At 47.0% G+C, this 16,607-nt stretch overlaps 1 protein-coding gene across 1 annotated transcript in view; it reads right to left on the reverse strand.

Moving 5' to 3' along the window:
* The window catches only part of cfap54 (cilia and flagella associated 54), a gene marked incomplete at both ends in the record, with an annotated part of 92,298 nt that overhangs the window by 44,954 nt on the left and 30,737 nt on the right, over positions 1 to 16,607 (reverse strand). The window contains 6 exons of the mRNA XM_084448042.1: positions 4,101 to 4,310; positions 4,465 to 4,670; positions 4,848 to 5,017; positions 6,019 to 6,216; positions 13,217 to 13,294; positions 15,332 to 15,458. Of these exons, the coding sequence (XP_084304168.1) occupies positions 4,101 to 4,310; positions 4,465 to 4,670; positions 4,848 to 5,017; positions 6,019 to 6,216; positions 13,217 to 13,294; positions 15,332 to 15,458 (989 nt within the window). The remainder of the gene's footprint in view (positions 1 to 4,100; positions 4,311 to 4,464; positions 4,671 to 4,847; positions 5,018 to 6,018; positions 6,217 to 13,216; positions 13,295 to 15,331; positions 15,459 to 16,607) is intronic.

Below are 16,607 nucleotides of genomic sequence, written 5' to 3' on the forward strand. Positions count from 1 at the left end.
AACATCAACAATGCCTCGCGTTGAGGAATCTCAACTGTCGATTCATTCAATCTGATTGATGAAAACAACCGTTTAGCGGCCGAAAATAGATTTTGAGAAACTGCATTCTCGGTGCCCCGATCACCGTCATTACATGGATATACTGGCTCGCGCTGGATTTTAAATTTCTTCTACCGGCGAACACTACACAAAAGTGATCTCGGTGAGTCAAACTTCTTATAATATGTCGTAAATAAGGTCCAGGTTGTCAAAAACGAGCATTGCCCTTTAACCCTCTAACCTTCTAACCCTCTAACCCTAACCCTCTAATTAGGGCGGGACAAGGAAAGTTAGGGTGGGAAAGCACGCCAAAACTCATCAATGCGTATTGATGAATGTTCATGACGGTTACGTGAGAAAAGTTGCGTTCTACACTTTGACCACTAGGGGTGATCACGCTCCATCAACTTCCCAACGCGTAAACATTCGATTTTTTTGTCTGACTTATCTAGCAAAGACGTCATCTTCAGTAAATCGGAGGTCTTGATCTAATAAATCTAATAAAGATTTAATTGTGTCTAATAAAGATGTAAATGTGAGAATTGTCATAGGGACGTTTCAGTGCTCTAACTTTCAAGCCGTTTAAATTTCACATTTTGGTGGGAACAGTTGGATCTCATAAAGATGTAATGGTGAGAATGGTCTAACCCTCCACTTTATCATTGGACAATTCCAAATAGAGAATCTTGTAGAGGGAGAAAATACAAGTAGGGAGAGGGGGAGGGTTCGGCAGAGCAGGGGTGGATCTCTTCACTTTGAGAGAGAACGCAAGGTGTCCCCTCTGGTTCTCTCTGAAACAGCAGGACAAGCCTCCGCTGGGCGTGGATGCGTTCGCGCATGCCCCCTGACCGGGGGTGCTGCTGTATGCTTTCCCGCCGATGGGGCTGATTTTACCATTGTTGGCCCACCAGGGTGCGGTCAGAGGGTGCATCAGTAATACTGATAGCACTGGACCGCCACTGGGCGAGATGGTATGCAGAAGTGATGGCCATGACTACTGTAGAACCGTGGCACATCCCTCATTGGCCGAACGCGCTGTCCCAGGCGGAGGGCTCGATTTGCGCGCCTCCGGTCTTGGGACAGCCGCTGGTGGCCTGGCTCTTGAACGGCGGAGATTGTCTGATAGGGGACTCTCTCCGGCCGTGATCTGTACGATTCAGAGTGCGCGCGCGGCTTCCTCGGTTTACTCTGGCAAATGGGCTGCTTTTGCACGTTGGTGTGAAGAAAGGGACTTCGCTCCCGAGTCATGCTCGGTCGAGGCGATTTTGGAATTCCTTCAGCACCTGATGGGTCATGGTGGCGGTTTGGCAGCATCCACTATCAAAGTGTATGCGTGTGCTATTTCCGCATGCCATGAGGGGTTCGCCAAAACTACGGTTTTCGGGCATCCCCTGGTTAAACGTTTCCTGGCCGGCGCACGCCATCTTCGCCCTGTGCGTAAGGCTGCGGCACCGCCTTGGGATTTGCTCTTGGTTCTGGATGCGCTATGTAAAGCGCCATTTGAACCAATGGAGCAGATATCTCTCAAGTGGCTTTCGATTAAGACCGCGCTGCTCCTTGCTCTGACGTCGGGCAAGCGGGTCAGTGATCTGAGGGCGTTGACAGTTTTTCTCATCACGGGTGATGGGAGCAAAGCTGTGTTGCGCACGGATCCATCTTTCATTCCGAAGGTGGTCCGGGGCGCATATAGAGCACAGGATTTGGAGCTGGGAGCCTTCTATCCTCCACCTCATGCGAGCGAGGAAGAGGCCCGCCTGCATTTGTTGTGTCCTGTGCGTGCGTTGACGTGTTACGTCCAGCGCACGGCTGCGGTCCGCACTACCCCCCAGTTGTTGGTTTGCCACGGTCCGGGGAAGGTGGGTTCTCCATTGTCGAAACAGCGTCTCTCCCATTGGATCTGTGAGGGCATCGCCCAGTCTTACGTAACTGCGGGTCGCCCTCTGCCTGGTACTGTTCGGGCACACTCCACAAGGGGTGTGGTCACGTCACTTGCCCTGTTCAATGGTGTGTCGGTGGAGGACATCTGTGCGGCGGCGACTTGGTCGTCCCCATCTCCTTTTGTCCGTTATTACCTTTTATCCATGTCCTCTGACTGTGGCGTCGTCTGTGCTGAACACGGCCGCCGGTGCGAGCCAGCGTTAGACAGGATGTTTCATGTAGGTGTTCGGCTCGAGTCGCCGGGTCTTCTGTGAAAGAGTCAGAATGGACCACGGCAGGTCTCGCCGCTGCTAGAGAACCGGTTCGAGCCGCGGGGTCTTTTCCTGCTAGGAAAGCAGACGTGACTCACGCAGGTCTCACCGGTTCAGCTAAGGTAGGAGCAGGCCCGTCTAGTGACGTTCCGCACCTGTTTATGAGTGAGGCTGGGACGGGCTTGTTATGGAGTAACCGCTTTGGTCCAGCTCTCGCCCCACGTACCTCTCCTTGCCCTCGGCTGTGATAGACTGAGTGTGGCGGGGTGGGGCCAGTGCTTGGGTCGGATCAACTGTTAGTATGGTCTCGCCTTGGAGCCCTGGCTCGTGTCCTGACTGGCCATTCCTTTACTGGGGCCAGCAAGAGTGTATGGTGCAGTCGTGTAGCTCCGCTTATGCCAATAGGAGCTAGCCCTGTGGGGCAGAGCTCCACGAAATAGAACGATGGTTACGTATTGTAACCCTAGTTCTATGAGTGGAGGAGAGCCCCACAGGGAACAGACTTGCTGACCCCGCAGTCTGCTCGCTGAAAATTTCGGTTAGGAGCAGATGTGCGGGCGTAGCCCGCTTATACAGTGGTGCACCGGACTTGGTTGGACACAGGTGCGTGTATGTTTTTTTCTTCAGTCAATGTGGCTAGCTGGGTTTTGCTAGCCAATAGGAGCTAGTCCTGTGGGGCTCCGCTCCACTCATAGAACTAGGGTTACAATACGTAATCATCGTTCGTTGCCTGCTTACTATCTGGCTTCTCAGCGTGCTCCAAACTTTCTCTCCCTCTCCACGTTGTCTAGACGTCTAGACAGACAGCAGGTGCGAGACTGTAGCGCGTGCGCCTCTGTCTCTCTCTCTCTCTGTCTCTCTCCCCTGTTGTGTCATGTCAACAAGCAGACAACGTGCACGTATCGCTCGCTCATACAGTATTTGACTGTTCTCCCCCCTCCCGAATATTTTTTACAATATTCGTACGAATTTACTATTTGGGAAAAAGCTACTATTTGTGCTCATCCGAATACCATATTCATATTCGGGCACACCCCTAACATCTCTTAAAGACGTCATCGGCCACCTTGTCATTACGTCTTCACTACTTGTATATATGTGCTTCACAACTTGTATATATGTCATTATTTTTTCTGGCTCAAGAGCACCCCCCGGTGGACAAATCGAACCAAAAAGACGTCCGCCCTAACCCTGCGGATTCGTGAGAATCTCATTGATGCATAATAATTAACCGTCCTATTCACTGTCAATGGGCCGCAAAGGCCTTGTGAGATTTGCAGTCGCTGCAGAATATGAGGGTACTTGCATGATTCTGCAACACTTTTTTGGAATTGAATGTATATAAACAATAGATTTTATGATGGTTTCATGAGATTAATCTTTACGCATCGGTGAGGCTCCAGCCCTAACCCTCTAACCCTTTAACCCTCTGACCCTAACCCTCTAGCCTTCTAACCCTTTAACCCTCTGACCCTAACCCTCTAGCCTTCTAACCCTCTAACCCCTTAACCCTCTGACCCTAACCCTCTAGCCTTCTAACCCTCTAACCCCTTAACCCTCTGACCCTAACCCTCTAGCCTTCTAACCCTCTAACCTTCTAACCCTCTGACCCTAACCCTCTAGCCTTCTAACCCTCTAACCTTCTAACCCTCTAACCCTTTAACGTAGGAAAACTCATGAGTGCATAAAACAAGTGTCTAAGAGCATAATCTAGTGTTGAAGGCAAAGTGCAAGAACAGCAATCTATGTGTGTGTGTGTGTGTGCACATGCGTGTGTGTGTGCGTGTACTGTATGTAAGTGTGTGCATGTGTGTGTGTGTGTGCGTGTGCGTGCATGTGTGTGTTTGTAAGTGTGTGTGTGTGTGGCTCCACCTGCCGGCGGTCCATCATGTCCATCAGCAGGTCGGTAGCCGTGACGAGCAGCGGGGTGAGAACAGCGTAGAGCTGGTCCACGGTGAGGGGGGCGGGGGGGTCCAGAGACGCACCCCTGTCCACCAGCACAGCCATGGTACAGCCCTGGTCCCACACCGTCCCACACACATACTGTAGTGTGGTCCAGTGGCCCCCACGATGGGCCAGGACCTAGACACACACAGGCACACACGCACACACAGGCACATACTGAATATTGATATGAATATTGAATTGTTCAATCTGAAGATGCAGTAGACAGATAAAGTAGCTGAATATGTGTGTGCGTGTGTGTATGTGCGCGCGTGTGTGTGTGTGTGTATACCATGGCTCTCCTCAGGTGCAGGGCAGCCTTGTTCAGGGAGTCCAGCATCTGGGAGGCGGAGCGTCGGGTCGGGGAGGTGGAGGTCACCGAGGGTTCGCTGCATGCTGATTCGTTGATCTGTGCGGCACGGGGGGAGTCCATCTCGCTCTCCCCCGTGGTCGACTCCTCCCCCATGGTCGACTCCTCCCCACTGATGCTGGCTCCAGCTGGGGGAGAGACAGTCATTCCTCCCCTCTCTCTCTCAACTCGACTCAATTCAATTCAATTCAATGGGCTTTATTGGCATGGGAAACATACGTTTACAATACGCTACCAATAGACTTTGCCCTCTCTATCTCTCTCTCTCTCTCTCTCCTCCTCCTCCTTCTCCTCCTCCTCCTCACCGTGCGTGTGGTACTTGGTCTTGCGGTGGGCCCGGAGGCGGGGCTGGGGGATGTTCTTGGGGGGGGGAGGGGTGAGCTCTGGAAGGCGGTCGTGCCGGGGCATGTTCTTCCAGAGGACCAGCGTCCCGGAGAGGCCCAATGAGAAGGAGGCCAGGGGCAGCTGGCTGTAGCTGGAACAGTAGAGCTCAGAGTAGACTACAGCTGGAACAGTAGAGCTCAGAGTAGACTACAGCTGGAACAGTAGAGCTCAGAGTACACTACAGCTGGGACAGTAGAGCTCAGAGTACACTACAGCTGGGACAGTAGAGCTCAGAGTAGACTACAGCTGGGACAGTAGAGCTCAGAGTAGACTACAGCTGGAACAGTAGAGCTCAGAGTACACTACAGCTGGGACAGTAGAGCTCAGAGTAGACTACAGCTGGGACAGTAGAGCTCAGAGTAGACTACAGCTGGAACAGTAAAGCTCAGAGTAGACTACAGCTGGAACAGTAGAGCTCAGAGTACACTACAGATAGAACAGTAGAGCTCAGAGTACACTACAGCTGGAACAGTAGAGCTCAGAGTACACTACAGCTGGGACAGTAGAGCTCAGAGTAGACTACAGCTGGGACAGTAGAGATCAGAGTAGACTACAGCTGGAACAGTAAAGCTCAGAGTAGACTACAGTAGAGCTCAGAGTAGACTACAGTAGAGCTCAGAGTAGAGTACAGCTGGAACCGTAGAGCTCAAAGTAGAGTACATTAGCAGGAATATGTGTGTTCTAGCGCTGCAGGGTGTGTGTGTGTATTGGTGTGTGTGTGTGTATTGGTGTGTGTATGTGTGTGTGTGTGTGTTCGTGTGTCTGTATTGGTGTGTGTGTGTGTGTGTGTGTTGGTGTGTGTGTGTGTGTATTGTGGTGTGTGTGTGTGTGTGTATTGGTGTGTGTGTGTGTGTGTGTGTGTGTGTGTCTGTGTATTGGTGTGTGTGTATTGGTGTGTGTGTGTGTGTATTGATGTGTGTGTGTCTGTGTATTGGTGTGTGTGTGTTGGTGTGTGTGTGTGTGTATTGTGGTGTGTGTGTGTGTGTGTATTGGTGTGTGTGTGTGTGTGTGTGTGTCTGTGTATTGGTGTGTGTGTGTATTGGTGTGTGTGTGTGTGTGTATTGGTGTGTGTGTGTATTGGTGTGTGTGTACCGGAGCTGCAGGCCCGGTGTGTGGAGCTGCTCCAGGCTGCGTGAGAGCAGGGCCAGGTGGGCCCGGCCCAGGCTGAGGTTCAGGTGGCTCCTCCACAGACCGTCCTCAGAGCACGCCTGCCGCAGACGCCGCCGCCGCCGCTGACCACACAGCAGGGGGCCCAGCAGCACCCACAGGGTGTTCACCGCCTTCTTCTCCCTGAACCACACACACACACACACACACACACACACGGAGGGTTAGCCATATACATAGAGGTTTTTACACACACACACACACACGGAGGGTTAGCCATATACATAGAGGTTTACACACACACACATGCATATACACGGAGGGTTAGCCATATACATAGTTTTACACACACACACGCATATACACACCCACATGCATATACACACGGAGGATTAGCCATATACATAGAGGTTTAGACACACACACACACACATATACACACAGAGGGTTAGCCATATACTGTACATAGAGGTTTGCACACGGAGGGTTAGCCATATACATAGATTTACACACACATACACACACACGCATATACACACGGAGGGTTAGCCATAGGGTGGGAATTACACGACAGCCGCGGCTGTCGATGCCCCGAAAATATTAATACCCTCTTGGCTTTTGTGCCCCTGCTACCATCTAAATCTCGAGGTTGCTTTAAAAGCATCAGTGGTCTCCTGTCGTTTTCTTGATATTCCGAAATGAATTCAATTGAGACTACATTGATATCAATAAAACGTTACACCGGTAGTAGACTATTGCAGCCTGCTCGTGGCTTTGATGCGATGTGAAACTGGCACGCGCAACCAGCTGCAAGGACTGCTGCTGCGTTGTGGTTCGTTGAGAGCACAAGCAAACAAGCTCTGAATAAATTATGACACGGTTGAAAATGCCATAGCTATCTAGCCATTGCCCAACTATCCTTTTTCAACAAAATAATTTCCAGAACAGAGAATGTCTCTCTTTGTGCCCGGTGATGTCTAACGTGATGGCTAGCTAGCTAACTCCACAGACCACAGGCACAGCTTCAGTTAGCTAGCTAACGTTAGCTAATGTTACATTACTGACAGCCAGCATCGTTAGTGCTAGGTAGATAATGGACTTATGGAGCGCTTAACTGACTCAAACCTTCCGTTTTTAATACCTGTGTAAGTTGACAGCCCTACTAGCTTGCTAGTTAGATAGCTAGCTAGCATAGCTAGATATAATCCAATAACACTGGCTTTTGATAGCTAGCTAGCTACCCTAATTAGTGTGAATGCTGAATCAGCATTCACACTATTGTTATCCAGTTCTTTATTATTTTTTTAACTTATTCTTCCATACGTTTTTTGGCTCTCTGTAGCTCCTTCATACTTTAAGCTACTTAAACCGTTCAAGTTTCAAAATGTTCAGCTCTTTAAGGACATGCGTGGGCTTCTTTCAGATTTTTTATACTTTTAATACTTTTTAAAATATTCAACTTTTTCAACAATTTTTATGCCTCCGCCAGGCGATAGCGGACAGACGGAATTTCTTCCCCTTTGGTACAAATGTTCAATGGCACTCAAGGATGAACTGCTTAGAACGTGGGGATCAAAGGTCAAGGGTCACTGTGACCTTACAAAAGGCATTTTTGGCCTAGTGAACACGATATCTCAGGAACGGCTTGACAGAATGTGTTCATATTTGGCCAAAATGTCCAATTGGACTGAATGATTTTGGTGGTCAAAGTCACTGTGACCTCACAAAATGTGTTTTTGGCCTGATGAACACATTATCTCAAGAAAGGCGTAACGGAATTTGTTCATATTTGGGTAAAATGTCCAGTTGGATTTAATTGGATTAGATTTTGGTATTCAAATGTCAAAGGTCAAGGTCACCGTGACATCACAAAAGGCACTTTTTAACGATAATGCTAATGCTAGCTAATGCTAATTCTAACACTAATGCTAGCTTTAGCTAGCTAGTATTAGCATTAGCTAGCTAGCATTAGAGTTAGCTAGCATTAGCTAGCTAGTGTTAGCATTAGCATTATTGTTAGCGTTAGCTAGCTAGTGTTAGCATTTGCATTATTGTTAGCACTAGCTAGCTAGCATTAGCTAGCATTACAGCTAGAATACCAGCAAGCTAGTGTACACAAGCACCATCCACGTCAACACAGGGGCCAGAGGTGGACACAGGGGTCAGGCTGATTTACAAAATTGGACCCAGTAGTGGAGCGGTTAGCATAATGCGCTTGAGTGCTCATGGTCGTGAGTTCGAATCCAGCTGGAGGCTGGATAATTATGATGCAATTTCGACCCGTTAAAATAAAGTGTTACCAAAATTCCTTAATCCTTTACTTGGCTATTTTTACCACGGGATAGCGGCTGGTAAAGTTAAAGTCAGTCGCTCAGTCAGTCAGTTAGTCACTCATTTACAGGACGTGGGGATGCTATGGTCTCTAATGTGCTTGGCCCTTATTAGTCTAGTTTCTAATAAATCCATGACGACACCGGTGTTACCGATAACACCGTCTAGTCAACAATACTGTAAGAGCGCTTACTTTAATAAATATTTAAAGACTACTGTCAAGTGTCACATTCAATCACCATATTACTCCTTTAATGTTAGACCTTTGCCTTACGTTGAACAGCACTGTTATAGCCTGTTGAATTTGGTGTTGTATCCCTGTTCTGCAAATGCGCGATCAGAGTCTGGTAATTAGATCAACGTTACGCTCAGTCCTCTGCTTCTTTATAATCGGAATTTGTTTATTGCCATGCTTTTTTTTATGCCTCCGCCAGGCGAGGCATAAAAAAAACATCGTCCATCGTCCGTCCGTCTGTACGATGTTTGTTAATGCTATATCTCGGGAACACATTGACAGAATTTGTACATATTTGGCCAAATGTCCCGTTGGACTTAATTAGATTAATTGGATTCGATGTTGGTATTCAAATGTCAAAGGTCAAGGTCACTGTGACATCACAAAAGGCACTTTTGAATGCTAACGCTAGCTAGCTAATGTTAATCCTAATGATAATGATAATGCTAATGCTATCGACCTAACGCTTATTCTAACACTAATGCTAGCTTTAGCTAGCTAGCATTAGTGTTAGGGTTAGGTTAGCAGTTAGTCAGGGTTTGTTAGGTTAACTGCAACTGGCATTGTTGGGCAGAGGCATTTAGCCGCTATGCGTTTTTTCTAGTTTTGAATGGAAGTCAATGGGGGAGTTTTGAAACCTTCTTCAGCCTTCAACTCTTTCATACTTTGAGCTACAGAAACCATTCAACTATCAAAATGTTCAGCTATTTAAGGTCATTATGGGGTACTTTTCAGAATTTTAATATCTTTTATAGTTTTCAAAATATTCAGCTTTTGTATGGGCGGACCTTGAAATCCTCTTCAGCTTTGAAACCTATCTCCTCCTTCATTCTTTGTGCTAGAAACCTCCTTCAAAGTTTAAAATGTTCAGGACCTTTAGCACATTTAACACATTCAACAGTTTTTTAAAGTTCCTTATAGTTTTTATGTAATTTAAGTTTGTTTTGGACCTTTTTTAACATTGAAGTGGATGTGTGGAATGTTCAGTTTTTAGAGTGTGGCAGCCTGTTTTTTTAAAACATCTACACGTTTTGTAAACTGCTGTCGCTCCTACAGTTTTAACAGCTCATACACATATTATACATTAAAACGTTCACACAACTGTGCTGATTTGTAAAATGTAAGTATCTAAGCCGTGTGACTTATAGTTTTCGCTGTATGACGATTTGTTAGGCAACCGCTCTCCATTGAAACGTATGGGCCCACACTAACTTTTAAGCTGCTAATTTTGCATTTTTACCCTTTTTGTAACTCGTCGCCATGCCTACAGTTTTTAAGCTACACGGACATATCATAGCCTAAAATATTCAGCATTTTCTCAGGATTCCTACGGTGTGAATATCTAGGCTGTGACCTTTATACTTTTTGAGAGAGAGCTGTCTGAAGCCGGCATGCCTTTCCATTGAAGTGAATGAGAGGATGCTCACAGTGTCAGTTGGGATTTGAATTTGGGGACACGTGCAGGCTCTCTGTACAGGCACCCTTTTATGACTACTGTGGTAGGATTCATATTTCTTCCTTCCATCCTTCCTTCCTTCCTTCCTAGCTTCCTTCCTACCTTCCTTATATTCAAAGAAATATTCAGAATGACACTCTTTTTCAGGCTGTATTAATATCTTTTCTCCTCTTTCAGCTATTGAACTCAATAAAACTATGAGTTATGATGAGTGGTCTAATCTATTTTTGAGTGTAGTACTCACAGTACCTATAACAAACACCTACAGCTTCTCACTGCTACTGTTTCTCACCTCAACTTCCATACAACACCTCCACAGCTACTGCTCGGCCCCGGAGTGGGCTATAGACACACGGTCTCCAATGAGGGGTGCATGGGGATGGCCTGGCAATCATTGACCTGCCCCGCACAACCTTTGACCTGAGGGGGCGGAGTCTCGCCACCATGCCACAGTCCCCACATCTCAGACCCGGAGTTGGCTAAAGACACAGTTTTCACAGTTGGGTGCATGTGGGTGGCCCGGGGAGCAGTACACTGTCCTCGACCGGCTCTGACCCGAGGGGGTGAAGTCTCGTCACAATGCCACTATTCACGCCACTGTCCCCACATCTCAGCCCGAGTGAGCTACAGACACACGGTCTTCACTGGTGGGTGCATGGAGATTGCCCGGATGTCAGTGCACTGCCCCCGACCTGCTCTGACCGGAGGGGGCGGATTCTCGCCAATACGCCACTATCCACGCCAGGGACCTCAAAACACAGCCTCTGACGTGGCTAGAGACACACATTCTTCACTGGTGAAGGCAGGTGGGTAGCCCGGCACAGCCAACAGTGTCCACGACTGGCTCTGACTCGAGGAGGCGGAGTCTCGCCACCACGCCACGGACACCACAACTCAGCCCTTGAGTGGGCTAGAGACACATGATCTTCACGAGTGGGTGCATGGAGATTGCCAAGAGGTCACAGTACTGTCCCCGATGGGTTGTGACCCAAGGAGGCGGAGTCTCGCCACCACGCCACTATCCACACCACTGTTGCCACATCTCAGCCCCTGAGTGAGCTTCAGACGAACGGTCTTCACTGGTGGGTACATGGAGATTGCTCGGATGTCAGTGCACTGCCCCCGACCTGCTCTGCCTGGAGGGGGCGGAGTCTCGCCATCACGTCACTATCCACGCCACAGACCTCACAACACAGCCTCTGAGGTGGCTAGAGATACACAGTCTTCACTGGTGAAGGCAGGTGGGTAGCCCGGCACGGCGTACACTGTCCATGACTGGCTCTGACCCAAGGGGGCGGAGTCTCGCCACCACACCATGGACACCACAACTCAGCCCTTGAGTGGGCTAGAGACACATGATCTTCACGGGTGGGTGCATGGAGACTGCCAAGAGGTCACTGTACTGTCCCCGATGGGTTGTGACCCAAGGAGGCGGAGTCTTGCCACCACGCCACTATCCACCCCACAGACCCCACAACTCAGCCCCTGCGTGAGCTAGAGACACAAGGTCTTCACCAGTGGGTGCAAGGAGATTGCCCGGAGGACAAGGCACTACCCCCGACCAGCGGTGACCCAAGGGGGCGGAGTCTTTCCACCACGCCATGGACCACAGAACTCAGCCCATGTGGGCTAGAGACACACGGTCTTCACCGTTGGGTTCATAGAGATTGCCCAGAGGTCACTGTACTGTCCCCGACAGGCTTCCAAGCTTTTAAGCTATACATTCCACCATTTATTCCATCTTTCAGCTTTGATAGTATTACTCTATTGCTCATCTTTCAAGCTAAAGGCTCAGTTCAAGGCTGTAACTACTCAGGTTGAAAAGTATTTAAGTTCTTCCTGTAGCTTCTTTAGGTAATGCAGTTCCAATTCTGTATATTTCAGCTAAGCTTCCTTTTTTTTTGCTATTCATTCCATCATTTATTCCATATTTCAGCTTTGACAATGTTACAGTTTATCTTCCACATGTTTTTTAACAGTATTTACATTCTTAGCTTCTTTGGGTTCAGCTTCCTATTCTGCCAGTTTCACATTTCAGCTATCGTTCCAGGTTTTTCAGCTTCTAAGCTATTATACATTCCATTATTTTCCCATCTTCTTGCTTTGATATAATTACAACTTATCTTCCAGCTTTTATAGCAATGCATTTAAGTTCTTAGCTTCTTTATGTAATGCACTTCAGCTTCCAATTCTGCCAGTTTCACATTTCAGCTAAGCTTCCAGGTTTTCCAGTTTACAAGCTTTTTATCAATACATTCCATCATTTATTCCATGTTTGAGCTTTGACAGTGTTACAGTTTATCTTCCAGCTTTTGTAGCAATGTATTTAAGTTTTTAGCTTCTTTAGGCAATGCAGTTCAGATTCCAATTCTGCTAGTTTCACATTTCAGCTTCCAGGCTTTTCAGCTTCCAGGATTTTCAGCTGTTCAGGTGTGATGCATTTGACATTTCAGATGTTTCACATTCATGCATTTTCAGCAATGCTTTTGCTATTCTATTCAGCTGCTCAGCATTCACACACATTTTCTGCAGGAAATGCAATTTTCTAGTTGCAGTACGTTGCACTATATTGCCTTTCTAGAATAATGCCGTGACTATAGAGACTACATCAACTTAAACGAATTGTGCTGCTAAGTGCAGGGATGATTGTCAGTCAGTTGCTTGGCTATACAGTACAGTACAGTATAGTGCTACATAGCATTTCCAGTGAAGGGGCATAATGCTTGCTCGGCTCCATATGATTCAATCAAGATTGCATGACTTATGACAACATTATGGAGGCATCATTTGATACAAAAACATGAATAAAGTAGACTTTTTATGTTTTTCATGTCATTCATGTTTCTTATTTATTGGCATAGAGAACAGTGGTTGTATCTTATTTGGGTGGTAAAAACTCTGTAAACCATTCAGTTAAAGGGATCACTGAACTACTGCTTTAAAGGAATTTATTCGTAGGCTTAAAATACAGTTATTTCACTGAATGGCCTTTGTGCCTTGGCATGTGGCCTTTGTGCCCTAAAAGACTGAGTGACACCGAGGGCCAAATAGCCTTGCCCCTGGAATGCCGAAATTCCTACCCTGGTTAGCCATATACAGAGATTTGTTGCACATACACATACTGTAGGAGTTTACACACACACACACACACACACACAAACCTGTCAGTGTTCTGTGCCTTCAGGGCTTTGAGTTGCTTCTTCTGTAGAAGCTCCTTCTGCTTGTCGCTCCAGAAGCTACTGGACATATTCTGTTATGGACAATACACAGTTCACACACACAATACACACACACACACGCACACACACAGCAAGGTGGGAATTTAACAACAGCCGATGCCCCTGACTCTGGCCGTGATCCCCCGAAAATAATTGTACCCCCTGCGGCCACCATGGCTTTTGTGCCCCTGCTACCATCTAAATCTCAAGGTTGCTTTAAAAGCATCAGTGGCCTCCTGTCTTTTATATTCCTTCTTGTCTTGATACTCAAATGAGGCTACAAACGTTACACCGGTAGTAGACTATTGCAGCCTGCTCGTGGCTTTGATGCGATGTGAAACTGGCCCGCGCAACCAGCTGCAAGGACTGCTGCTGCATTGTGGTTCGTTGAGAGCACAAGCAAACAAACAAGCTCTGAATTGATTATATCGATAGCTAATAAATTATGACACGGTTCAAAACGCCTTAGCTATCTAGTAGGGCTGTAGGATTGTATCGATACAACGATGTATCGCGGTACGTAGTCTCGCGATACTGTATCGATCTTTCAGCCCGGAGTATCGATACAGCCGGGCGCTGTAAAATTTAAAAAAAAAAAAAAAAAAAAATCTTTTTTTTTTTTTTTTTTGATTTAAATTTTTAAATCCAGTTTAAAAAGCATATTCTACAATATTAAGTTAAAAAAGCATACATATAAATAATTTTGAAAAACGATAAATACTACAATGTTGACAGTTTAAAAAGCATGGATATCAAATGTAAAATATTTATTAGCTAGTTCTCTGTCCAGTCATTGAGTTTGAGTTATCTATATAGTGCATTTGAGCCATTCAGTTTTCAGTCTTGAACACTTAAAATCTTTCAGTAAATGATGTGTGTATCGCAATACGTATCGTATCGTATCGTATTGTATCGTGACCTCTGTATCGTGATACGTATCGAATCGTGACCTGTGTATCGTGATGCGTATCGTATCGCGAAATCCAAGATGATATACAGCCCTACTATCTAGCCCAACTATCCTTTTTCAACAAAATAATTTCCAGAGCAGAGAAAGTCTCTCTTTGTGCCCGGTGATGTCTAACGTGATGGCTAGCTACTGTAGCTAACTCCACAGACCACAGGCACAGCTTCAGTTAGCTAGCTAACGTTAGCTAATGTTACATTACTGACAGTCAGATAGATAGCTGACTTATTGAGTCCTTACCTGAATCAAACCTTCTGTTTTTAATACCTGTGTAAGTTGACAGACATAACCTGCTAGCTTGCTCGTTAGCTGGTTAGGATAGCTAGATAGAATCTAATCACACTGGCTATTGATAACTATCTTGCTACACTAATTACATTGCACTATATTGCCTTTGTACAATAATGCTGTGACTAGAATACAGCAACAGAAACATTCATGTTTCTTATTTATTGGACAAAGAATACACAGTTATTGTATCTTATTTGGGTGGTACTGTATATCCAGTACACCAATACACACACACTTGCAGAACGATCTCTAACAATATGCACACATATGCAAACACAAACATACCAACACAGCTCTAACTCACACCAACACAGCGCTCTCAGCTATGTAAACATTCATTTAAGAGAGTCTTAGCAAAATGTACTGTGCTCTGGTGGTGTGTGTGTGTGTGTGTGTGTGTGTGTGTGTGTGTGTGTGTGTGGTGTCACCTTGTACTCCATGAATGAGGAGGATATCTTCTTCAGCTCCTTGCCAGCGCCTCCTCTCTCCTGGCCCTTCCTAGGCCCTACCTCATCTCTACTGTAGACAACACACATACACACACACACACACACACACACACACACACATAGGATTCGAACTTAACAACCGGCAAGCACCAAAAAGGGTATATTTTTTCATTTGGCGTGTACATTTTGGAAGCCACCCCACACTCGGGCGGATGACATTTTTTGCAACAAAATATCAGCGTTGATGGTTCAGTGCTTAACAAAATAGACACACTCTCTCATTTCTCTCTCTCCCTCTTTCTCTCTCTCTCCCTCTCTCTATCTCTCTCTCTCTCTGGGGTAGGCAGGTACCTGTTGAGCCAGGTGAAGATCTCGTGTCCCCAGACTGTCACCTGTCGCAGCTGGTCCTCCTGGAACGCCCTCTGGAGCAGCAACACGGCAAACTCCATGAAGCACGCCTTCCGCTTGAACTTCATCACTGCACGCACGCACACACATGCACGCGCACACACACACACACACACGCACACACAATCTGAAACGCTTGTGTTTGTGCTGTAGAGGACTTATAATACATCTGTCTGCCTGACCAACCGTTTAATAAGAGAGCAGGTCTGGTGTGAGGAGTGTGAGGAGTTAACGCAGGTGAAGTGTTTAATAAGAGAGCAGGTCTGGTGTGAGGAGTGTGAGAAGTTAACGCAGGTGAAGTGTTTAATAAGAGAGCAGGTCTGGTGTGAGGAGTGTGAGGAGTTAACGCAGGTGAAGCGTTTAATAAGAGAGCAGGTCTGGTGTGAGGAGTGTGAGGAGTTAACGCAGGTGAAGTGTTTAATAAGAGAGCAGGTCTGGTGTGAGGAGTGTGAGGAGTTAACGCAGGTGAAGTGTTTCATAAGAGAGCAGGTCTGGTGTGAGGAGTGTGAGGAGTTAACGCAGGTGAAGCGTTTAATAAGAGAGCAGGTCTGGTGTGAGGAGTGTGAGGAGTTAACGCAGGTGAGCTGTGGCAGCGAGATAAGAGCCGTTTCCAGCGTAAAGGGATGCTGTTCTAAAGGTATCTCTGTATTTGAATCCTCCAACTACCTACGAACTGGTGTTAAACCTCTCTAACCTGAGCTGGTCTGGGGACAGTGTTGGTGTTAAACCCCTCTAACCTGAGCTGGTCTGGGGACAGTGTTGGTGTTAAACCTCTCTAACCTGAGCTGGTCTGGGGTCAGTGTTGGTGTTAAACCTCTCTAACCTGAGCTGGTCTGGGGACAGTGTTGGTGTTAAACCTCTCTAACCTGAGCTGGTCTGGGGACAGTGTTGGTGTTTAACCTCTCTAACCTGAGCTGGTCTGGGGACGGTGTTGGTGTTTAACCTCTCTAACCTGAGCTGGTCTGGGGACGGTGTTGTCACAGACTAGACTCTGGCCCGTCAAACCTAGAGGGACATCCTGAGCTCCATAACGTACCTGTGCCTTGTCCACGTGAGTGTGTGAGCTAACGAGTGAGAAGAGAAGAGATTCCCACACACCTGGCAGTTAAACCTGACCATGGTCTCTGACCAAAACCACCAGGACCTGACCTGCTACTCACCTGTCCACCAGGACCTGACCTGCTACTCACCTGTCCCCCAGGACCTGACCTGCTACTCA

Source organism: Borostomias antarcticus (genome assembly GCF_949987555.1).
Source record: "Borostomias antarcticus genome assembly, chromosome: 13".
Classification (NCBI taxonomy): Eukaryota; Metazoa; Chordata; class Actinopteri; order Stomiiformes; family Stomiidae; genus Borostomias; species Borostomias antarcticus.